At 50.8% G+C, this 24,815-nt stretch overlaps 1 protein-coding gene across 7 annotated transcripts in view; it reads right to left on the minus strand.

Moving 5' to 3' along the window:
- The window catches only part of LOC127038134 (IgGFc-binding protein-like), a 121,036-nt gene that overhangs the window by 66,148 nt on the left and 30,073 nt on the right, over positions 1 to 24,815 (minus strand). For 4 of the 7 annotated variants that reach the window (XM_050930568.1, XM_050930566.1, XM_050930567.1 and 1 more), the window contains exons 15-20: positions 23,339 to 23,592; positions 19,650 to 20,223; positions 17,716 to 18,293; positions 14,134 to 14,704; positions 8,593 to 9,188; positions 6,154 to 6,727 (exon numbers count right to left, since the gene is read on the minus strand). In XM_050930568.1, coding sequence (XP_050786525.1) covers positions 6,154 to 6,727; positions 8,593 to 9,188; positions 14,134 to 14,704; positions 17,716 to 18,293; positions 19,650 to 20,223; positions 23,339 to 23,592 — 3,147 coding nt within the window. The remainder of the gene's footprint in view (positions 1 to 6,153; positions 6,728 to 8,592; positions 9,189 to 14,133; positions 14,705 to 17,715; positions 18,294 to 19,649; positions 20,224 to 23,338; positions 23,593 to 24,815) is intronic. The other 3 variants (XM_050930570.1, XM_050930569.1, XM_050930571.1) reach the window with 3 other exon arrangements.

A 24,815-nucleotide genomic window follows, 5' to 3' on the forward strand; every position in this document is an offset into this window, starting at 1 on the left:
CACCATGGCCTAGAGGGACAGACACGAAGGAGAGGAGAGCAGGAGAGGGAGGAGAGGAATAGGGCGCCTTTGTAAGGGAAAGGACAGTTACCTGTTCCATAACTGACTTTCTTCGACATGTGTTGCTCCTGTCTATTCCACAGTAGGAGCGCGTGCCCGCCATGTGCACCGGTGCTGGAAGTTTTTCCCTTAGCAGTACCCATAGTGGGGGAGCATCGCTGCAACCCCTAGAGTGGCGCCTCTATAGAGCGCTATAAGGGGAGCTGCGCTCTCCCCCCACCCTCGGTTCCTTCTTGCCAGACAATGCTGACAAAGGGGAAGGAGGGCGGGATGTGGAATAGACAGGAGAAAAAGGTAACTGTCCTGTTACGGAACAGGTAACTGTCCTTTCCTCTTCGAGTGATTGCTCCTGTGTATTCCACAGTAGGGGATTCCAAGCAGTATCTGTTGGAGGTGGGTAGGAGTTCACGATGGTTCAGGACGAAGTACCGCCCTGCCGAAGCCTGCATCATTCCTAGACTGGGAGACGATCGTGTAATGCGAAGTAAATGTGTGAACTGAGGCCCACGTGGCCGCCCTACAGATGTCCTGAATGGGGACATGGGTGGCATAGGCAGCTGATGAGGTCTGAGCCCTCGTCAAGTGAGCCTTAATGATAGGTGGCGGGGGAATCCCTGCCAGGTCATAGCACATGCATCTGCATGAGGTAATCCAGCGAAAGAGCTGCTGGGTCGAGATAGGTTACCCTCTTGCCCCCTCGGCTGAGGCAACAAAGAGTTGAGAGGATTTCCGGAACGGCTTAGTCCGATCCAGATAAAAAGCCAACACTCTACGCACATCTAACATGTGGAGATGGCGTTCCTCATGAGAGGAGTGGAGCTTAGGGCAGAGCACGGGAAGAAAGATACTCTGCTCCATATGGATGGCGGAAATCACCTTCGGGAGGAACACCAGGTGTGAGCGCAGCTGGACCTTGTCCCTATGGAAAACCGTTAAGGGGGGTTCTGAGGTTAGGGCCCTGAGCTCCAAGACACGTCAGGTAGATGTGATCGCCACAAGGAAGGCCACCTTCCACGAGAGGTGCGACCAAGAACATGTGGCTAGCAGCTTGAAGGGGGGCCCCGTGAGACGTGATAAGACCAGGTTGAGGTCCCATTGTGGCACCAGGGGTCTAGCATACGGGAACGAATGGACTAGGACCTTCAGGAATAGGGAGGTCATAACATGGGAGAAGACCGAGTGCCCTTGCACCAGTGGGTGAAAAGCCGATATGGTTGCGAGGTGTACCCCGACCGAGGCTGGTGCCAGACCCTGAGTCCTAAGGGACAAATGTAGTCCAGGACGAACTGGAAACTCCCCGCTCGGTCACCCACCTGGCAAATCTGAACCAATTTGCCATATATGCCTGGCACGTGGACGGCTTCCTGCTTTCCAGGAGCCTTACCTGCTCCGAGCACCTGTTCTCCTCCTCGTTTAGCCATGGAGCAGCCACGCTGTCAGGTGGAGTGCAGCCAGGTTGGGATGGAGGAGGCATCCCCCTTCCTGGGAGAGGAGGTCTGGGCGAAGCACTAGCGCCCTCAAGGAGGCTGCCAAGAGGCGTAAGAGGGGCCCATACCAATGCTGGCGGGGCCACGCTGGTGCTATGAGAATGACCCTTGCCTTGTCCACTTTCACTTTCTCCAGGATCTTGGGGATGAGGGGAAGCGGGGGGAAGGCATATAGGAGCTGGCCCGACCAGCTCAGGAGGAACATGTCTGAGATTGCGTCCTTCCCCACTCCGCCCTTGGAGCAGAACCGTGGGCAGCGGCGGTTCTGGCAGGTTGCGAACAGGTCAACCCAGGGAACTCGGCACTCTAGGAAGACCCAGTGGGTGACCTCCGAGTGGAGTGACCGCTCGTACTGGGGGGAGAAGACCCTGCTGAGGCGGTCCGCTTGTGTATTGCGAATGCCCTGAAGGTGAGCCGCCCGCAGGGAGATATCATAGGCTATACAGAACTCCCATAAGGTCAGGGCTTTCCGGCAGGGGGCTAGGGAACAAGTCCCGCCTTGCTTGTTGATATAGTACATGGCGGCGGTGTGGTCCGTGAGTACTCTGAACACCCTGCCATGAGGTGCGTGAGAAATGCCGTACACGCCAGACGTATTGCCCTGAGTTCCCTGACATTTATGCGCAGGGACAAGTCCGAGATCGACCACATCCCCTGGGTCCACACATTTCCCACGTGGGCTCCCCAGCCTAGGTCTGAAGCATCGGACATCAGGTCTATGGATGGGCTGGCCTCCCTGAAGGGAACCCCTTATAGCATGTTGCTCGAGAGGGACCACCACTGAAGGGAAGCAAGCACCGGGGACGGGATTGTGAGGACCTTGTCCAGGCCGTCCCGGGCTCAGGAGAATTGGAAGGCTAGCCAGAGTTGGAGGGGCCTCATCCGGAGTCTGGCATGGCGGACCATGTACGTGCAGGCCGCCATGTGACCTAGAAGCTGGAGGCACGTCCTGGCCATGGTCACCGGGAACGTGGAGACCGAGATGATGAGAGCCTTTAGGGTCTCGAACCTGTCCAGGGGAAGAGAGGCCATAGCCTTGGAGGAGTCTAGAAGAGTCCCAATGAACTCTATGTGCTGGACCAGCACTAGGGTAGATTTGGTCTCGTTCATGACCAGGCCTAGGTTTTTGCAGGTGGCCAGGAGTAGTTGCACATGGAACTCCACCTCTGGATGAGACTCACCCTTGAGGAGCCAGTCGTCCAGGTAAGGAAAGATTTGTACCCCTTGTTTCCTGAGGTAGGCCGCCACCACTGCCATGCACTTCATGAACACCTTGGGGGCTGTGGACAGGCCAAAGGGGAGGACCGCAAATTGGAAGTGCCCTGTCCCCACCACGAATCTGAGGAAGCGTTTGTGCCCCTCGAAAATGTGGACATAGAAATAAATGTCCTGGAGGTCCAGGGCAGCGTACCAGTCCCCCGGGTCTAGAGAGGGGATGATAGAAGCCAGGGACACCATGCAGAACTTGGAACGGGTTAGGAACCTATTCAGGTCGTGTAGGTCCAGGATGGGTCTGAGACCCCCTTTCACCTTGGGAATGAGGACAGAATGGGAGTAAAAACCCTTGCCCTGGAACTGTGTCGGGACACGTTCCACCACCCCAAGGTTGAGTAGCTGATCCACCTCCTGGTCCAGGAGGCAGGCGTGCTCGAAATCCCCCAGGCCCATGATAGTGGGCGGGTGGAATGGCGGGGGAGAAGTGAACTGCAAGTCGTATTCCCCTAGAAATGGTACTGAGGACCCATTGGTCTGACATTATGCAGGACCAGGCGCTGAGGAAGGCAGACAATCGGTTGCAGAACACAAACTTTATTGGTCGGGAGGTCTCCATGGCAACAGGTCCGGTGCCCCTTGTGGATAGTCAAAACCACCGCTTTCCCTGCCTCCTGCCCTTAGGGGGACCAGGCTGGTGGGTAGAGCGGGACTGCCTCTGAGACCAGCGTTTCTGGTCTCTAGGCCTTTTATATGGGGGCTCGTATCTGCTCCTAGCAAGTTGAGCCGCTGGGATTGATTTGGCCTTGTCCTTCGCCGGAGGGACACAGAGGCCCAAGGTCTGCAGGGTGGTGTGGGAGTCTTTCATCCCATACAGCCTGATGTCCATCTGGTCCGCCAAGAACGCCTTGCCATCGAAGGGGAGGTCCTGCATCAGAGATTGGGCATCCATTGACAGACGCGATAACAAGAGCCATGACACCTGGCGCATGGAGATTGCGGAAGCCATGGAGCGAGCCGCCGTATCAGCCGCATCCACCGCTGCCTGCAGGGCCGCCTTAGCCGCCGACGACTCCTCTTCCACCAGAGCCTTGAAGTCCTTCCTATCCTTGTCTGGGAGAAGCGGCTCAAACTTGGGCAAGGACTCCCACAAGTTAAAGCCATATCTGCTGAGTAAGGCCTGCTGGTTGGCTACCCTCAGCTGAAAACTAGCTGATGAATAAATCTTTCTGCCAAAGGAGTCGAGTCTCCTGATGTCCTTATTCTTAGGGGTGGGCGCAGGTTGGCCTTGGCGCTCCCTGTGATTCACCAATTCCACCACAAGTGAGTTAGGTGCTGGGTGGGAATAAAGGTACTCGTGACCTTTCGCCGGCACAAAGTACTTTCTCTCAGCCTTCCTGGAGATTGGGGCCAAGGAGGCAGGAATTTACCACATGGCACTGGTGATGCTGGCAACATCTTGGTGTAGTGGCAGGGCCACATGGCCCGGTGCCAAGGAAAACATTGAAGAGGCAGTCTGATGGTCCCTCCGTCTCCTTGGCTTGTAGCTGAAGGCTGGATGCCACCTGCTTCAGCAAGTCCTGATGCGCCTTGATGTCCTCTTGCGAGACCAAGGACGGAGGTGCCACAATTGTGTTGTCTGGTGCCGGAGATGTAGCACACGCGAAGTTGGGCACCATAGTCAGTGCTGGGGCCGCCAAGTCCTGGCCCATCAACTTGTCCTGTAGGCGGTCCAACGAGGCCGATGGAGCCTGGGACACTCCAGCGACCAAACAAGCCCCAGGCTGGGCCGGTACCTGCTGCCACGGTGCCCACTGGCACCATTGTCCCTGCCACGGGGCACTGCAGCCTTGGCCTTGCTGAGTACCTGGTGGCACAATGAGTCCCAGCGGGGCAACGCGGCCCGAGGATGGGAAGGGGGGAACCGAAGTCGAGGTGGCCAAGGAGCGTTCAGTGCCACGGGAGCGATGGGAACGGTGCCTGAGGTGGCGTCTCCCTCACGATCTGGATCTTGAAGGCAAGGAACGGTACCCTCTCAACGAGCTGCTTCAGTAGCTGTAACGACAGTACAAAGCTCAGTGCTTTGACACCAAGGTACCACGTGGAGAACCTCTGGTGCAGCGTCTGGTCGAGCAGGAATTGGAGCACGAATGACGACACCTATCGCGTCGAGATCTGCTCTGGTATTCACGCCAGGCCAGGGAGTGTTCCTGGCGCCTCTTCCGGAGCCTGCGCTCGCTGGTGGGAGGGGTAGGAGGGGCCCGCGGTTCCCGTCTCGGCGGCAGGTCAGAGGGTCTGGGAGGCATCGACAGTAGCCAGGAGTCACTTGAAGAGCGGCCGCTGCGTGTCGAGCGGTGCGGAGAGCGATCTTCAGAGCAAGAGCCACTGCTCATCAAAGAGGCCGGGCAGTCCCCTAATGGGGGCTTACCCCGAGACCTGGGGGTCATACTCGGCTACGAGCTCGGCACAGGCAAAGACACAATGTCCTTTGCCGCCTGCACTGCCTCCGGCGTTGACAGCATCCGTACTGGTGATGTCTGGGTTGACTGCACCGGGCTGCTCCGCTTCATGTGAGTCAGAGGTATTAAGCCCGTGGGGACTGAGGGCTGCCCAACGCGGGATCAGCCTCTTCCCTTGTCCTTATCGTGACGTCATTGCGAGGCCAAGCTCTTCCCCTGCTTTTTGGCGGGAGAGCAGCATCTGCTGGTCAAAGGGGCCTCGCTACGTACCAAGGACGTGGCAGCCAGTGCCGAGTCCGATCTGTGCACTGGGGTTGGAGCCAACGCCAACTCCATTAGGAGAGCTCTAAGTCTGAAGTCCCTCTCCTTTTTAGTCCTTGGTTTGAACGACCTACAGATTTTGCAATGGTCGCTAATATGAGTCACACCCAGGCAGTGAAGACACTCAGTGTGGGGGTCGCTCCTGGGCATAGAGCGGCGACAGGAGTCGCACGACTTGAAGCCTGGAGCGCGGGGCATGCCCCGAGTGCAAGCTAATACTGAAAAAACAATCCGACGAACAGTACCGCTAGAGAAGAGAAGGCTGCAGCAAAGCTGGAGAGCAAGTTCCGACTACCTTCACTGGCAGCAAGAAGGAGCCGAGGGTGGGGGGAGAGCGCAGCTCCCCTTATAGCGCACTATAGAGGCACCACTCTAGGGGTTGCAGCGGTGCTCCCCCACTACGGGTACTGCTAAGGGAAAAACTTCCAGCACCGGTGAACGTGGCGAGCACGCACACCTATTGTGGAATACACAGGAGCAATCACTTGAAGAACATGAGATTGTTGGCTTCCATCCAGAAGAGTTCTAGAAGAAGCCCAGAGGCCTGGAACAAGATACCCAGTAACACTGACCCCTTCCCTTCCCCAGACCTCCAACACTATCAGCACACTTACGGCAGAAGGAGGCACTCCTCCAGGGCTGGATGAAGACCTTAGCCTCTTGGCAGGCCGTCACGTAGCTGTGGATGCTATGGCAAAGAATCTGTGCGTCCCCATTGCCCAGGCACAGATCATACAGGCAATTGCTCTGATACACGCTGGGGCTGATCGTGCCATGGCAGGCCGCAAAGGGACTGTCGGGGTCTGTGAGTAGCCCACAGTAGTTGCGCCCTTTGAAGACCTCCTTCTTCTTCTCTTCGCAAACTGGACACCTGTTTCCAGCACATCTGTCTGTACAGGATGCTCCTGGGATCTGGACTTCCCAAGCAGAGCCAAATGCTGCCACATCAGGGGCTGTCCTGCCACTGGGAAGCAGGAACTCCTCGTCCTGCTGTCCATTGTAGTTCCCACACAGGCCACAAGTCTGGCCATGGTAGCTTCCTGGGATGGTGACTCTGGCCTGGTAAACCAGGTCGTAGCTCACAGTGAGGCCAAAGTCGGTTTGCACCAGGACATTAGTGCCATGCTGATATGCTCGGAGCTGCCCGTTGACCATTATCACGGGGAGATTGTGGGATACCCCGTCCACCTGGAAAAGACAGCACATTCCCCTGTGAGCAGGTAGGATGGACAGTGCATGTGTGGGTAGGGGCTATGGACAAGTTTTGAGATTCAGCTCTCACTGACACCATGGGTTAAATCCAGAATGACTCATGACTCCCGATTTCACTTTGCAATGATTTGTCCTCACGTTCCAAGCTCTTGACATTGTCACCCAGACCTGTATTTCCGATCTCATCTCTCAGGCACCTCCCTCCCTCCTCATCCTCTCTCTTTACCTTCCCAACTCCTCAACCCATGTTTGGCCTGCTCCTTCTCATGCCAACTCCTGGACTGAGAACAGTCTCCTACTTCTCCATCTCTCCCCGCCCCCCGCACCTAAAAACCCACTTCCCTGGTGATGCCTCCTTCCTTCACCCCTTCCCTCCCTCTCCTATCTCAAACAATTTCCTATGTGTTGTGTTCAGTTTGTCCCAAATTAGACTGCAGGCTTCACAGGACACTATGCCATGGGACAAATTCTTCAACACAGAGGCCAATGGAGATAACATCGGGAGGAATTTTACCTCATGTTTGCAAAATGTGAGGTATGCGGAGGGGATTCACCAAATAAGTAATCCTTATAAATAGAGATATAATCAACAAGAGAAGCATGCTGGAGGATGTTCATCTCACCCAAGAGAAGCTTTGACATAGCAGCATCCATGAGTAGCACTTCCTACCATCTCTAGCTGGGTAGGAGACAGCATCCCATTCTGACAGAAGATGACCTGATTTCAACCATTCACGGCTTTGTCACTTCCCCACTGGACTATATAGCAAGATGGTTCTCCCAGGCATGAAGCATTCAGCACATAGGAGTATTCAAGTGCTACACAACTCTGCAGCATACCATCTCAGCAACACTGGCTGCTGTACATATCAAACCTGTCCTCCACTCCCTACCCTGGTTTCCCATAGAACAAGGAATCCAGTTCAAGTCCTCAGTCCTTATCCCAAGGTGCTCAATGGCCTGGCCCCAGGCTATCTAAAACAGGAATTAAACCTCCAGGTTGAAGACTGTGGTGGACAACTTATTTCCATTGGCACAATGGAAATCACATCAATAAGGATAAACTTTGTCTCTGCCAGAGACAAAGCATTATTAGGAGTTGGTCCAAGTCTGGAGAATGAACCGTCTCAGGAAGTAAGGACCTCACAAACCTGCCCACCCTCTTTTCCAAGTGCAAGGTGCGTTCTTAGACCACCTTTCTCCAACATATATATGGCAACAAACGTATACATTTATCATTATAAAAAAATCCAAAACAAAACACCCCACTGCACACACATCTTTCCTGGGGAGAGGAGGAGAGAACAAACATGTGGCAGATGTTAGTCACGTTGCTTAATGTATTTCTGGGAGGGGCTCAAATACCACGTGGATGAGCCTGGTATATGAACCTTGTAGCAGGGTGGCCTGCCCCTCAGTGGCTCGTGGCCAATCCTTATTACTAACTAGGCACATCTGAGCAGGAATCATATGTGTCCCCTGTAAGAGAAGCAGGAAGAAGCCAAGCTCCTGGTCCAGCAGAGAGAATTCTCAAGAAGAAAGAGGGGAATAGAGAGGCAGCTGGCAGTGAGTAGGCTCCTGCAGAGAAACCTGAATGTAGGGGAGTGAGATGGCAGTCAGGCAATGCCTGGGAATGACCAGATAAGGCGGTGAATTGCTGTATGTAAAAACTCCTATTTGAATGAGACCCTTAGGAGGGCTGTTGCTATTAGATTTGTAAAAACCTTGTGTGAGTTGTTGAGGAGTCCAAGAGGGGAAGCCGAGGCAGGCCACATGCAGAAACCTCTGGCCATAAAGGGACAGTCAGAATGATCTAAATGAGGATCTGCAGAAGGACTTACCATGATGAGCCCCTGTTTGCTCTGCAGCAGGGTGAGTGTGATCCCATACACCTGGATGGACACCAGCTTGGCCATGGAGACATTCCTACTGCCAGAGGATTCTTTCTCTACGCTGATAGTGAATGGTGTAAGGTGATTGGCATCAGTGCAGGTCTTGGCGAGGATGTAGGTGCAGGTGCCTTGGAAGTCAAAGGGGACCCCGTCGAAAGAGAGGTAGTGGGGATGGCCAGAGGCAGAACAGGTCGCAGATCCAAATGAGTGGCATTTCTGGATGCCGTCCACCACCCCGCATTCCTCACCACTGCTGCAGGAGAATGCCTTACATACAACTTCCCCACCTGCCTGACACACACACTGCTCCTTGCATGAACCGCTCGGGTGGAAGGTCTCCCAGGGCTGGTAGTAAAGTCCTCTGTGGAGGCATCCGCACTGGGAAATGGGGACACAGTGGTCGCCGCTGAGAACAAAACCCTCATTACACACGCAGCCTTCCTTACATTGGGTCATGCATTGCACCGGGGCATAGAGGTTGCTGCATGTCAGATCGCAGCTGCTGCTACAGAATTCGTAGTGACTGTTCAGGGGACATGATGGAGCTGTAATTAGAACAAAGAGTTAGCTCACATAGTGTGTTAGCAATGTGCACAATGAACCATCACAAAACATGCAATTTCATTTAAGCTCCTAATTTTCTATTACCTTGGTTTGGTTAATTAATAACAGGCACCATGTGTAATCCAATTCCAAGTCTGGTTAAGTGGTTGCTCCAAGAAACCAGGCAATGGGATACAGATAATCTCTTTCCTAAGCCTAGGCTTCCAATTTGGACCAAAGTCAAGGTGTAGGGAGTGGAGGTCCCATGGATCTGGGAGTGTTTGGCAGAGCTTTTCACCATTAGCTTATTGTTTTGAATATGGATCAGTAGTGCCTAAAATTCATTCCTAGATGACGGTTTATGGGAGATGAGTTGGTGGATTCCCAGACTGGTTCCTAGTGGACCCGACATCTCAATCAGTGAGTCACCACCATGTCTCAGCTCTAATTATATCCTAGTCTCAGCACATAAACCAAGAACTAGATGGGCTATGAAGGACACCACTACATCTTTAATGGGATTCTGCCTGTTCCTAGAGAAGGGCAACAAAGGTGTGACAAGATTATGGCAATCAACAGATGGCTCAGGCAGTGGTGCTATAAGGAGGGCTTTGGGATGTATGGCCACTGGGAAGCATTCCTGGACAGAGGACTGTTCTCTTGGGATGGACTTCACCGGAGTAAGGAGGGAAATAGGCTTCTAGGATGGAGGCTGACACAACTGATTAAGAGAGCTTTAAGCTAGGAATTTGGGGGAGATGGTTGGGAGATGTCCAGGTAGTCTCCACACCGGAATTTAATACTGAGAGGGAAGAAAACAAAGGAAGAAAGAATACAGCATAGGTAGGAGAATGGACATAAGGAGGAAGGGTAGTGTAGACACCAGTCTAATAGGTGATACTGGTGGTAGAATGTCTGTGCCTAATCGGGTAAAGAATGTCAGTGAAGCCAAATGGCAAAAATTAAGATGTTTGTATGCTAATGGAAGAAGCCTAGGTAACAAAATGGAGGAACTACAGCTACTGGTGCAGGAAGTGAAACTGGATATTATAGGGATAACAGAAACATGGTGGAATAGTAGTCATGACTGGAGTACAGGTATTGAAGGTTATGTGCTGTTTAGGAAAGACAGAAATAAAGGCAAAGGTGGTGGAGTAGCATTGTATATCAATGATGAGGTAAACTGTAAAGAAAGAAGAAGTGATGGAATGGATAAGACAGAGTCGGTCTGGGCAAAAATCACATTGGGAAAGAAAGCTACTACAGCCTCCTCTGGGATAGTGCTTTAATAAACACTAATGGGCAATAAACACTAATGGGAATTGTGTGATCATGGGAGACTTTAATTTCCCAGATATAGACTGGAGGACAAGTGCTAGTAATAATAATAGGACTCAGATTTTTCTGGATGTGATAGCTGATGGATTCCTTCACCAAGTAGTTGAAGAACCAACAAGAGGGGATGCCATTTTAGATTTGGTTTTGGTGAGTAGTGAGGACCTCATAGAAGAAATGGTTGTAGAGGACAACCTTGGTTCGAGTGATCATGAGCTAATTCAGTTCAAACTAGATGGAAGGATAAATAAAAATAGATCTGGGACTAGGGTTTTTATTTCAAAAGGGCAAACTTTAAAGAATTAAGGAAATTAGTTAGGGAAGTGAATTGGACTGAAGAACTTGTGGATCTAAAGGTGGAGGAGGCCTGGAATTACTTTAAGTCGAAGCTGCAGAAACTATCAGAAGCCTGCATCCCAAGAAAGGGGAAAAAAATCATAGGCAGGAGTTGTAGACCAAGCTGGATGAGTAAGCATCTCAGAGAGGTGATTAAGAAAAAGCAGAAAGCCTACAAGGAGTGGAAGATGGGAGGGATTAGCAAGGAAAGCTACTTTATTGAGGTCAGAACATGTAGGGATAAAGTGAGAAAGGCCAAAAGCCATGTAGAGTTGGACCTTGCAAAGGGAATTAAAACCAATAGTAAAAGGTTCTATAGCCATATAAATAAGAAGAAAATAAAGAAAGAAGAAAGACAACAAGGACAAGTGCCGAGTCCTGCACTTAGGATGGAAGAATCCCATTCACTGTTACAGACTAGGGACCGAATGGCTAGGCAGCAGTTCTGCAGAAAAGGATCTAGGGGTTACAGTGGACGAGAAGCTGGGTATGAGTCAGCAGTATGTTCTTGTTGCCAAAAAGGCTAATGGCATTTTGGGCTGTATAAGTAGGTGCATTGCCAGCAGATCGAGGGACGTGATCATTCCCTTCTGTTCAACATTGGTGAGGCCTCAACTGGAGTTGTGTGTCCAGTTTTGGGCCCCACGCTACAAGAAGGATGTGGAAAAATGGGAAGCAGTCCAGCGGAGGGCAACAAAAATGATTAGGGGTCTGGAGCACATAACTTATGAGGAGAGACTGAGGGAACTGGGATTGTTTAGTCTGCAGAAGAGAAGAAGGGGTGGAGAGGATTTGATAGCTGCTTTCAACTTCCTGAAAGGGGGTTCCAAAGAGGATGGATCTAGACTGTTCTCAGTGGTAGCAGGTGACAGAACAAGGAGTAATGGTCTCAAGTTGCAGTGGGGGAGGTTTAGGTTGGATATTAGGAAAAACTTTTTCACTAGGAGGGTGGTGAAGCACTGGAATGGGTTACCTAGGGATGGTGGAATCACCTTCCTTAGAGGTTTTTAAGGTCAGGCTTGACAAAGCCCTGGCTGGGATGAGTTAGTTGGGAAATTGGTCCTGCTTTGAGCAAGGGATTGGACTAGATGACCTCCTGAGGTCCCTTCCAACCCTGATATTCTATGATTCTATGCAGTGGGATCGTTAAACACTGAGGATGGAGTGGAGGTTAAGGATAATCTAGGCATGGACCAATATCTAAACAAATACTTTGCCTCAGTCTTTAATGAGGCTAACGAGGAGCTTAGGGATAATGGTAGGATGACAAATGGGAATGAGGATATGGAGGTAGATATTACCACATCCAAGATAGAAGCCAAACTCAAACAGCTTAATGGGACAAAATCAGAGGGCCCAGATAATCTTCATCCAAGAATATTAAAGGAACTGGCACATGAAATTGCAAGCCCATTAGCAAGAATTTTTAATAAATCAGTAAACTCAAGGGTTGTACCATATGACTGGAGAATTGCTAACATAGTTCATATTTTTAAAAAAGGGAAAAAATGTGATCTGGGTAACTACAGGCCTGTTAGTTTGACATCTGGAGTATGCAAGGTCTTGGAAAAAATTTTGAAGGAGAAAGTAGTTAAGGACATTGTGGTCAATGGTAATTGGGACAAAATACAACATGGTTTTACAAAAGATAGATCATGCCAAACAAATCTGATCTCCTTCTTTGAGAAGGTAACATTTTTTAGACAAAGGAAATGCAGTGGATCTAATTTACCTCGATTTCAGTAAGGCATTTGATACAGTTCCACATGCGGAATTATTAGTTAAATTGGAAAAGATGGGGAATAAATATGAAAATTGAAAGGTGGATAAGGAACTGGTTAAAGGGGAGACTACAATGGGTCATACTGAAAGGTGAACTGTCAGGCTGGAAGGAGGTTACTAGTGGAGTTCCTCAGGGATCGGTTTTGGGACCAATCTTATTTAACCTTTTTATTACTGACCTTGGTACAAAAAGTGGGAATGAGCTAATAAAGTGTGTGGATGACACAAATCTGGGGGGTATTGCTAACACAAAGAAGGACCGGGATATCATACAGGAAGATCTGGATGACCTTGTAAACTGGAGTAATAGTAATAGGAAGAAATTTAATAGTGAAAAGTGCAAGGTCATGCATTTAGGGATTAATAACAAGAATCTTGGTTATACAAGGCACTGGTGAGACCTCATCTGGAATATTGTGTGCAGTTCTGATATCCCATGTTTAAGAAGGATGAATTCAAACTGGAACAGGTACAGAGAAGGGCTACTAGGATGATCCAAGGAATGGAAAACCTGTCTTATGAAAGGAGACTCAAAGAGCTTGGCTTGTTTAGCCTAACCAAAAGAAGGCTGAGGGGGGATATGATTTCTCTTTATAAATATATCAGAAGGATAAATATTAGGGAGGGAGAGGAATTATTTAAGCTTAGTACCAATGTGGACACAAGAATAATGGATCTAAACTGGACACTAGGATGTTTAGACTTAAAATTAGATGAACGTTTCTAACCATTAGAGGAGTGAAGTTCTGGAACAGCCTTCCAAGGGGAGCAGTGGGGGCAAAAGTCATATCTGGCTTTAAGACTAAGCTTGATAAGTTTATGGAGGGGATGGTATGATGGGATAGCCTAATTTTGGCAATTAATTCATCTTTGATTATTAGCAGGTAAATATGCCTAGTTTTCTGTGATGGGATGTTACATGGGGTGAGATCTGAGTTACTACAGAGAATTCTTTCCTGGTTGCTGGCTGGTGAGTCTTGCCCACATGCTCAGGGTTTAACCATATTTGGGGTCAGGAAGGAATTTTCCTCCAGGGCAGATTGGTAGAGGCCTGGGCGGTTTTCGCATTCCTCTGCAGCATGGGGCACAGGTCACTTGCTCTACACCTTGAGGTCTTTAAACCATGATCTGGGGACTTCAGTAACTCAGACATAGGTTAGGGGTTTGTTCCAGGAGTGGGTGGGTGAGATTCTGTGGCCTGCGTTGTGCAGGAGGTCAGACTAGATGATCATAATTGTCCCTTCTGACCTTAAAGTCTATGAGTCTATCTCTAGACAGTGCCTCTCTGGCCTGGGCTGCAGCACATTGATAGGGCACCATGAGGGGGGCAGCTTCTATGGCCACTGCCTGTGCTGTACCCATACTTTGGGCTCCTCTGAAAATTAAGAAATGTTCTACATCACTTGATGAGCTCAGCATTTAAACCAACATCTACCAGCCAGCTTGGAACAGTGATCCCCATCGGGTAGGCAGCGGTGAACATGGGGGACTCACAGCAGAATTTCGTAGTCCTCCAGGGATGCACCATAGCTCCAGCTTCCTGACATGCCTCAGCATAGCCAGCAACGGCCTGGCACATGTTACTCTCCCGCTCACTGAGGACGCAATAGCCATACACGCAGTCTACGAAGTATCCATGGGGGTCCACTTTGCTGTGACATTTTCTGAAGGGGCCACTCTTGTGGAGGATAAGCCCACACTGCCCTCTGCTACCTCGTTGTTCTTTTTCAATAGCCTCTACACTTGCGCATGGTGGTATCGTTATTGCAGAGCATCCCGGGAGGTCGCCCACCTTCCAGCTCTGGCCAAAGCTGATGGGGTTTGGTGCCAGCGTGCCATCCCTCATGAGCATGTCATCCTCACTGTCACTGTTGAAGTTGCCACACAGACCACACACAGCTCCAGCGTAGGTGACTGGCAGAGTCACCGTGGTGCGTCCTGACCACCCGGCAAAGGTAACGGTGAGGCCAAAGTCTGCCTGGATCACTGTGGTCCAGCCATTTCTGTACACAGTGATTTTCTTATCAATGAGGTTGAAGGGAAGATTCATCAGGAAACTGTTCACCTGTTAAAGCAAGACACATGGGATACAAAACATCGCTTGCCTGTGGTGGAACCTCCCACCCCAGCACTGAGCTCTGGCTCATGATTACAATAATAAACCACCTCTGTTCAAATCATCATCAAATCCTGGGTCTAACCAGACTTGAATTTCCCCTGGCATTAGCTTTTGCAGGTCCCTCTTCTCTGTCCCCCAGCTCCCCAGGTTCCCACCTCTGCTGGATGCTAGTGACACTGTGAGGGATGCTCACCCCACACCTGCCCCTGAAAGGGTTAAGGTGGCTAGATGGGCCAATTAACCACCTAAGATGCACCTGGAGGAGGAGCCAGGGAGCAATGAGAACTAATTAAAGGATGAAGCTCACCTGAACAGGAACAGGTGGGGCTGATATAAAGCAAGGCAGCTGAGGGCAGAAGGGGGATGCCGGGGGAGGTCGGCAGTCACTCTCTGAGGCTAGGAAAAGTGAGGGCTTGGCCAAGAGGGAAGGGTGTACCCGGAGAAGGGTAGAGAAGGAGACTGATAGAGGCAACGTAGGAAGCAAGCTAAGGAAACAGAAACAAGGCATAGGACAGGATAGACCTTAGCTGCTGTTTTTAGGGTCCCTGGGCTGGAACACAAAGATGAGGGTGAGCCCATGTTCCCCTACCAGCCACCCGGTATGTGGTACCATTGAGGGGCAGTGAATTGGAAGACTGCCTGGGACAGTTGGTGACACCTGGTACACAAACCTCCCAGAAAGGAGAAACTACAGTGAGGTAGCCAGGGGGCCAAGCCACAAGGAGGGAGTCATCTAGTTCAGGTAGAGAGAGAGTGTCATAGAGTGAGCACTCGCAGGATGGGGCTTCAGAAAGGCAGAGCTGATTCCAAGCTGTGGCCACAAGGAGGTGCCTCATTGGGGATGAGAGCACACTGTGAAAGTGTGGACACTTGTGGATGGGAGGGAAGAGGTAGATGTGGTATATCTTGACTTTAGTAAGGCTTTTGATACTGTCTCACATGACTTTCTCAAACAAATTAGGAAAATACTACCTAGATGGAGCTACTATAAGGTGGGTATGTAACTGGTTGGAAAACCGTTTCCAGAGAATAGTTATCAGTGGATCACAGTCAACCTGGAGGGGCATATCAAGGGGGATCCTGCAAGGATCAGTTTGGGGTCTGGTTCTATTCAATATCTTCATCAGCGATGTAGATAATGGCATAGAGAGTACACTTATAAAGTTTGCAGACGATGCAAGTTGGGAGAGATAGAAAGTGCTAAAAGAGGATTCTGATGAATTATTTTTGACAAATAGATTCCTTACTAGGCATATTCATACAGAACTTTTGTAATTCATTTAAATTACAATACAGAACAGTGTTTTCTGCACGTGTCAAAAGCAGTGCAAAGACTTTGGGTGTCAGGAGTAACGAACTGAGGGCCTCAGGGAGTGAGAAGGAGCCTAGGAGTGACCCTAGAGGGTGTTGGGTGTGGATGGGAGGTTTTTCTTTGTGGGGCATGGGATTATTAGGGTGTTGGGAAGCCTCCCCCGTGAAGACCCTGGATGACCCCAAGCCTCTCCCATTCAGACAGGCATGTCTGCCTCTGTCCCCACAGCCCTCATCCACACGGGTCTCTGCAGCCCCCTTCCCCCATCCCCAGGCTCAACACTGTCATCCAATAGCTCCTGAGCCCATGCTCCAGTCTGTCCCCCCCCAGGTCATTCTGAACCCCAGTCTGTGACCCTCAGCAGCCCTGTGTGCCCCACTCTGTCCTAAACTGCCTCCACGGGCAAGGTGCTGCTCCTGGGGGAATTCAGCACCACTGGGCACAGAATTTAGTATTTTCCCCCATAAAATACGTTTTGCCTAAAAAGTGCTGCAATTTTGCCTTTTGCGCACCAGAGGGCGCTGTGGCACTAGACCAGCGGGCATAAAGCAGCTGGCTGTTCTGGCGCCACAGCGGCCTCTGGTGGGAAAAAGGCAGAACTGCAGCACTTCTTAGGCAAAATGTTTTTGATGTGAGTAAATACACAATTATGCGAGAATTTCCCCAGGAGTAAGAGTAACAAATGCAAAGTGCTCCACTTAGGAAAGAACAATCAGTTGCACACATACAAATGGGAAATGACTGCCTAGGAAGGAGTACTGTAGAAAGGGATTTGGGGGTCAAACAGGATCACAAGCTAACTATTACTGAACAGTGTAACACTGTTGCAAAAAAAAGCAAACATCATCCTAGGATATATTAGCAGGAGTGTTGTAAGCAATGCACAAAAAGTGATTCTTCTGGTCTACTGTGCACTGATTAGGACTCGGAGTATTGTGTCCGTTCTCAGTGCCACATTTCAGGAAAGATGTAGACAAATTGGAGAAAGTTCAGAGAAGAGCAACAAACATGATTAAAGGTCTAGAAAACATGACCTATGAGGAAAGATTTGAAAAAAATGGGTATGTTTAGTCTGGAGAAGAGAAGACTGAGTGGGGACATGATGGCAATTTTCAAGTATTTAAAAGGTTGTTTCAAGGAGGAGGGTGAAAACATTTTCTCCTTAACCTCTGAGGACAGGAAAAGAAGCAGTGGGCTTAAATTGCAGCAAGGGAGGTTTAGGTTGGACATTAGGAAAAACTTCCTAACTGTCAGGGTGGTTAATCACTGAAATAAATTGCGTAGGCAGGTTGTGGAATACCTATCATTGGAGATTTTTAAGAGCAGGTTAGACAAACACCTGTCAGGGATGGTCTAGATAATACTTAATCTTGCTATGAGTGCAGGGGACTTGACTAGATGACCTCCCGTGGTACTTTCCAGACCTACAATTCCATGATTCAGACACCTTCTCACATATCCGAAGTGTAACCACATCACCCCAATCCTTAAATTTCTCCATTGGCTCCCTGTTTATAGAAGAATGTGGTTAAAATTCACCCTATATTTCAAAATCCTTCCTTGCATTGTCTCCAACTTTTCTGGATCACACAGGTGACCTTTCATAAATATTTTAGAGAGATTAGAGACAATTTGAGAAACTCACCAGGACTTTCCCAGGGAATTGATTGCTGATCCTGAGGTTGGTCTGATAAACCTTGATCTGTACAGGAGCCGTATTGTTTTCCTGGAAGTTGACTTCAAAGGCCACCAGTCCCTCTGCCTCCTCACACAGAGCCGTGAGCTGGTAGCGGCAGGTGCCTTGGAAGTCGTATCTCTGTCCGTCAAAGGTGGCATAGTGCAGATTCCTTGTCACAGAGCAGGTGGCATAGCTGGAGGGGTAACAGCCCCGTACGCCATTCACTAGCCCGCATCTCTCTGAGTGTCTGCACGTAGCGGCCATGCATTCAACTTGTCTAGTGGTGGCATTGCACATGCACCGTGTCCCACATACCTCATCAATCCAGAAACTCTCATTGGGGGCATAGGGGAGCCCCTCAAACTGGCACCCACAGCTGCCCTTGGGGATGCATTTTCCCTGGCTCAGTACAAAACCATCCTTGCACTGGCAGCTTTCCACGCAGGGCTCTTGGCAGCTGCTGGGGGCTGACTGGTCCACACACGTGCCTGGGCAGGCTGTTCCACAGAGCTGGTACTGGCTGTTCTCCAGGGGGCACTCCATGGCTGGGGAGTGAAGGACCCACAGATTTAGCAGCAAGTTCTCTCCATGCAAAAGCAGTATTTAAAATAGGCAGAGGAGGATGTATCTTGTGGGGCTCTGAGAGCCCTCAAATCCCAGTGACCTGAACAGGAGGTGAGGGTGCTCAGCACACTGCGGAAGGTGATTAGCACCTTATCAGATCAGGTTCATGGTAGGAAGAGTAACTTAAAAACAGGCGTCATTTTACCCCAGCCACCCGTGTGTTATCAGTGGACATTAGATTCTCAAAGTGACAGGCACCTTAGCAATACCACAGACAGACAAATACTGTGGGTACAATAGAACCCAGGCATCCTGATTTGCCAACACAGGCATGCGCAGCACATTTCATTAGGGTGTGCTCCCAGGGAATTTTGTTTCTTTATTTTTTTAAAGCGAACATCATAAAGGTTGGAGTGCAGGGTGTGGGAGGGTGTGTAGTGTGTAGGAAAGGGCTCAGGGCAAGGGATTGGGGCAGAGGAGGGGTGTGGGGTATACGAAGGAGCTTGGGGTGCAGGAAGGGTGCAGAGTGCAGGAGGGGGCTCAGAGTAGCGGGTTGGGGTGCAGGGTGCGGGCAGGGGGATTAGAGTAGGGAGTTGGGGTGCAGTATGGAGCAGGCAGAGGCTCAGGACAGGAATTTGGGGTCCAGGAGGGGTGCAGGGTGCAGCAGGGGTCTCAAGGCAGGGAGTTGGGGGCAGGGTGCAAAAGGGGGCTCAGGGCAGGGGGTTGGTGTGCGAGGTGCAGGCAAGGGGCTCAAGGCAGAGAGTTGTGGGGCGGGGTGCAGGAGGAGTTGAGCTCTGGCCCAGTGCCGCTTACCTGCAGTGGCACAGTCACTGCCTGCCTGCTCTGGCATCACTCTGTGCTACTCATCACAACCCTACGCAGCCCTGGGGGGGGGTGGCAGGCACAGCACTCTGTGCGCTGACCTTGCCACGCCTCCAGGTACCATCCCCGAAGCTCCCGTTGGCCACGGATCCCGTTCCCGGCCAATGGGAGCTGCAGGGGGCAGTGCTTGGAGCAATGCACGGAGCCGTCTGCCTTCCCCACCCTCCCCCCCAGGGATGAGGTGCAGTGCTAGCCGCTTCTGAAGGGGCAAATCCCGTAGGCCAGATCCAAAGCCCTGAGGGACCAGATCCGGATCCAGCCCGCAGGCATTAGGGTGTGCCTGAGCACACCCGGCACACTCCGTGCGCACACCTATGTTTCTCAATCATTGCTCAATCCCAAACCACTCAATCATGCCCCCTCCCAAAACCAGGGCTAAACTCAAGAGTGCTGAGCCCCAGGCTCCCCGGTCTAACCACCAGACCATACACCTTGGCATACAAATCTGTACTCACGGCATCTGGCCAGCTGCCTCCATTCCCCAATCCTGACCCCCTCCAGCTGGCAGGCGTCCGCGTAGGCCTTCAGGGCCTCACACAGGGCCTTCCTGTAGCCCTCGTTGTGGCACAGATCATACACGCAATTGTCGAAGTAGACTGTAGGATCCACCTTGCTGTGGCACTGGCTGAAGGGCCCATCAGAGACTTTGGTTACCAGGCCGCACAAGGCCTCCTCCTTGTACTTTTTGATTATGCTGGGGTCACAGGATCTGCAACCTCCAATGCAATCGTGCCAGCAAAACTGATTCTCATCTTCCACTGCCCAGCTTTTCCCCAGGGCAGCAACACTGGGAGCCAGGTCCCCATCTGGGGTCCGGAAGTCATCGGAGGGGTCCCCATTATAGTTGCCGCACAGGCCACACAGGCTGTTGGAGAAGACCCTGGGGACAGTGACCCTTAGGTGGTTGTTCCAGTCATAGGACACTCTAAGGTTGAAGTCAGTACGGAGGATGAGGGAGGTGCCACTCTGATAGAGCCAAAGGGCCCCGTTGTTCAGGGAGATGGGTAAGTGGGCCCTGGTGTTATTCACCTTCATGGTGAGAAAGAAAGGGCAAAGGTCACAATCAATGGCACTAGTCTGTCATTTGCAAAGTGGCCCCTACTCAGATTAGCAAGGGGGTGCAACCTGGACCCAAATCTGAACCAGAATTACTTTAAAACATCATATTAAATAGAGCTGGGTAGAGAAATGTAATTCTTTTTGGAGGATTTTAATGTTTTGAAAGTTGTTTGATAATGGAACCACACTTTCAAAAGTCAAGACTAGGATCCTAAATTCTTAACTTTCCTGCACAGTAAAAATCATGGCTTTAATAAAGACACTGGCATTATAGATTATTACAGCAATCTGTAACCCTATAACCCACCCTTTTTGTCCTGTGATGTCAGTGGGTTTAACCACTTATGCAAAACAATATCTTCCACCTTGTATTTAGCTATGACACTCTGAGGGCTCATCTACATTTGGAAAGCTGCAGCTGTGGAAAATCCACACCTGTGAGCAACGCAGTTATACTGACCTATCCCCCAGTTCAGGCAATGCTATGTTGACATGAGGGCATCACCTGTTGATATAGGTACCACCCATCAGGGCATGACTACACTACAAAATTAAGTTGACCTGATTTTCGTCAGCATAAAGCCATCTCAGTGATTACATCAGTTGTGCATGTCTACTCTTTGCTCTTTGTGTCTGTGCAATGTGCATCCTCACCAAGAGCACTTGGACCGATTGTACTGTCAGTGTGGGGCATTGTGGGATGGCTTCTCAAAGCCAGTAACAGTCCATGTAATCTACGCAGTACCTACATTGATATGGCGTTGACCTAACTACATTGACATTGACTCTACACCTCTCATGGAGCTGGAGTTATTAAGTCGATGTAGCAGGGACAGTTATGTCGGCAGGTGTGAAATTTTACTGTAGACACTTACATAGTTAGGTCAAGGTCAACTGCTTTGCATTGACCTAGCACTGTAGTGTAGACTGGGTGGAGTACCTACGCCAACAAAAGTACCTGTCCTGTCAGCCTAGGTAGCATCTTCACTAGGTGCTACAGCTCTGCAGCTGCACTGGTGCAGCTCTGTCAGTGTAGACAAGCCCTTATGATGGCTTAACTACATCGCTCAGTGTGGATTTTTCCCGCAGATCAGCTCCTCCTCCTCCTTCCCAGTGCCTCCTGCCCACCAAGGTCAGCTGTTCCACAGTGTGCAGGAGGCGCGGGGGGGAAGGGGAAGGAGCGGGGGCAGGAGGGGGTGCAGAGGGGGCAGGGGCTTGGGGAAAGTGTTGAAGCGGGGGCGGGAAGAGGCGGGACAGAGGTGGGGGCTGGAGAAAGGGGTGTAGAGTGGTTGGGGCACCCCCCAAGAACCAACAAGTTGGCACCTATGTGCTTCTGAGCGACACATCTGCGTCAATCTAATTCTCTAGCATAGACCAGCCCTGAGTACCCTTCCCAGATCTGAAGAAGGGCTCTGGGTAGCTGGAAGACTTGTCCCTTTCACCAACAGAAGTTGGTTCAATAAGAGACATTACATCTCCCACCTTGTCTTTCTAACACCCTGGGACCAGCATGGCGACCACGACACTGTAAACAGTTCAAAGGTTGGAATTTTGAGGGCGATGGGGCCACATCAGTTAGCGCCATTAGGAAGTGGCTACAGGGAGGGAGCTGTCACCTAGAGCCATTAGGGAGCAGATCCTGCAGAGGACGGGACTGTGTCAGTTAGAGCCATTAGGAAGTGGCTCCTGCAGGGGAGGGGGCCACGTCTAGGGTTGTCAACTTTCTAACTGCAGAAAACTGAACACCCTTGCTCTGCTCCCTGCCTCGAGGCCCTGCCCCTTCTCAGAGGCCCTGCCCCGGCTCACTCCATCCCCCCTCCTTCTGTCGCACACTCTCTCCCATCCTTGCTCACTCATTGATTTTCATCGGGCTGGGGCAGGGGGTTGGAGTGCAGGAGGCTGGGGGGTTGGGCTTTGGGGCGGGGCTGGGATGAGGAGTTTGGGTATAGAATGGGACTTCAGGCTGGGGCCAAGGGGTTTGGAGTGTGGGAGGGGGTTCAGGGCTTCGGAAGGGGGTTGAGATGCAGAGGAGGTGAGAGCTTCCACTGGGGGTGCGGGCTCTGGGGTGGTTCTGAGGATGAGGGATTTGAGGTGAAGGAGGGGGCTCCAGGCTGGGGCCAAGGGGTTTGGAGTGTTGAAGGGGCTCTGGGCTGGCACAGGAGGTTGGGGTGCAGGACGGGGTGAAGGCTCCAGCTGGGATTGAGCATTCTGGGGTAATACCAGGGATGAGGGGGGTACAGGAGGCAGCTCTGGGCCAGGGGTGGGGCTGGGGGGGCTGGAGTGTGGGAAAGGGCTCTGAGCTGGGGTAAGGGGTTGGGATGTGGAACGAGGTACAAGATCTGGGCTGGGGTGTGGGCTCTGCGATGGGGTCAGAAATGAGGGGTTCAGGATGTTGGAGGGGGCTCCAGAATGGGGCAGGAGATTGGGGTGTGGGAGGGGTTAAGGGTACAGGCACCGAGAGGGAGTTTGGTGCAGGCGGGGGCTCAGGAATGGGGCAGGGGGTTGGGATGCAGGATGGGTTGTGGGGTGCAGGTACCGGGAGGAAATTTGGGTGTGGGAAGGGGCTCAGGGCTGGGGCAGGGGGTTGGAGTGGGACAGAGTTCGAGGTGTGGGCTCCGGGCGGCGCTGACCTCGAGTGGCCCCAGCATTTCCCAGGGATGGAGGAAGTCCGTGTGACTCCCAGGAAATGGTGGCATGTTAAGGGGCTCCATGTGCTGCCCCTGCCTGCAGGCCAGGGGGCTCTGTGCACTGTTCCCACCTGCAGGCCCTGCTTCCATTGGCCATGTTTTGGAATTGGGTCAGCGCCTCCTGCTTGCCATCTGCACCATTCTGACACACAGCACCTGGTATTGCCATGATGGGAATTGTGGTCATCACTGACTCCAAGGGGAGAGTGCGCCCTACTGGGATACCTCTACATCTGAACATAGTACAGCACCCCCCAGTACACTGCCGTGGCTTCAGAGACAGCACCAATTCAGGAGGAGAGCATCCTCTACTACGTAAACAATTCTACTCCCTGCAACACCTTGGGTAAATGTTCTCAAGGTATCCTATCTAAGTACTGATCACACCCAGCACTTACCCCCACAAAGCCGACTTCAGCCCTGGCTGCTGTGAAGGTGACTCCATCCACCTGGACAATTACCGACCCAATGTAGAAGATCTGTGTGTTCCCCCTGTTCTCGCTTTTGGCCGTGACGTGGAAGAAGGGCAGGCCGGAGGCATCCCTGCAGGTCTTGGCCACCGTGTAGTTGCAGGCGCCATGGAAATCATACACCCGTCCATCGAAGGTGTGGTAATGCAAGTAACCCCCAGCCCAGCACGTGGCCTGAGAGACTGACATAAGAACATAAGAACATAAGAACGTCCGTACCGGGTCAGACCAAAGGTCCATCTAGCCCAGTATCTGTCTACCGACAGTGGCCAATGCCAGGTGCCCCAGAGGGAGTGAAGCTAACAGGCAATGATCAAGTGATCTCTCTCCTGCCATCCATCTCTATCCTCTGATGAACAAAGGCTAGGGACACCATTCTTTACCCTTTCTGGCTAATAGCCATTTATGGACTTAGCCACCATGAATTTATCTAGTTCCCTTTTAAACATCATTATAGTCCCAGCCTTCACAACCTCCTCAGGTAAAGAGTTCCACAAGCTGACTGTGCGCTGCATGAAGAAGAACTTCTTTTTATTTGTTTTAAACCCTCCTACCTATTAATTTCATTTGGTGACCCCTAGTTCTTGTTTTATGGGAATAAGTAAATAACTTTTCTTTATCCACTTTCTCCACATCACTCCTGAGTTTATACACCTCTATCATACCCCCCCTTAGTCTCCTCTTTTCCAAGCTGAAGAGGCCTAGCCTCTTTAATCTTTCCTCATATGGGACCCTCTCCAAACCCCTAATCATTTTAGTTGCCCTTCTCTGAACCTTTTCTAGTGCTAGAATATCTTTTTTGAGGTGAGGAGACCACATCTGTACACAGTATTCAAGATGTGGGCATACCATGGATTTATATAAGGGCAATAATATATTCTCAGTCTTATTTTCTATCCCCTTTTTAATGATTCCTAACATCCTGTTTGCTTTTTTGACCGCCTCTGCGCACTGCGTTGACGTCTTCAGAGAACTATCCACGATGATGCCAAGATCTTTTTCCTGACTCATTGTAGCTAAATTAGCCCCCATCATATTGTATGTATAGTTGGGGTTATTTTTTCCAATGTGCATTATTTTACATTTATCCACATTAAATTTCATTTGCCATTTTGTTGCCCAATCACTTAGTTTTGTGAGTTCTTTTTGAAGTTCCGCACAATCTGCTTTGGTCTTAACTATCTTGAGCAGTTTAGTATCATCGGCAAACTTGGCCACCTCACTGTTTACCACTTTCTCCAGATCATTTATGAATAAATTGAACAGGATTGGTCCAAGGACTGACCCTTGGGGAACACCACTAGTTACCCCTCTCCATTCTGAGAATTTACCATTCATTCCTACCCTTTGTTCCCTGTCTTTTAACCAGGTCTCAATCCATAAAAGGACCTTCCCTTTTATCCCA

This window comes from Gopherus flavomarginatus, chromosome 20 (assembly GCF_025201925.1).
Source record: "Gopherus flavomarginatus isolate rGopFla2 chromosome 20, rGopFla2.mat.asm, whole genome shotgun sequence".
Taxonomy (NCBI): domain Eukaryota; kingdom Metazoa; phylum Chordata; order Testudines; family Testudinidae; genus Gopherus; species Gopherus flavomarginatus.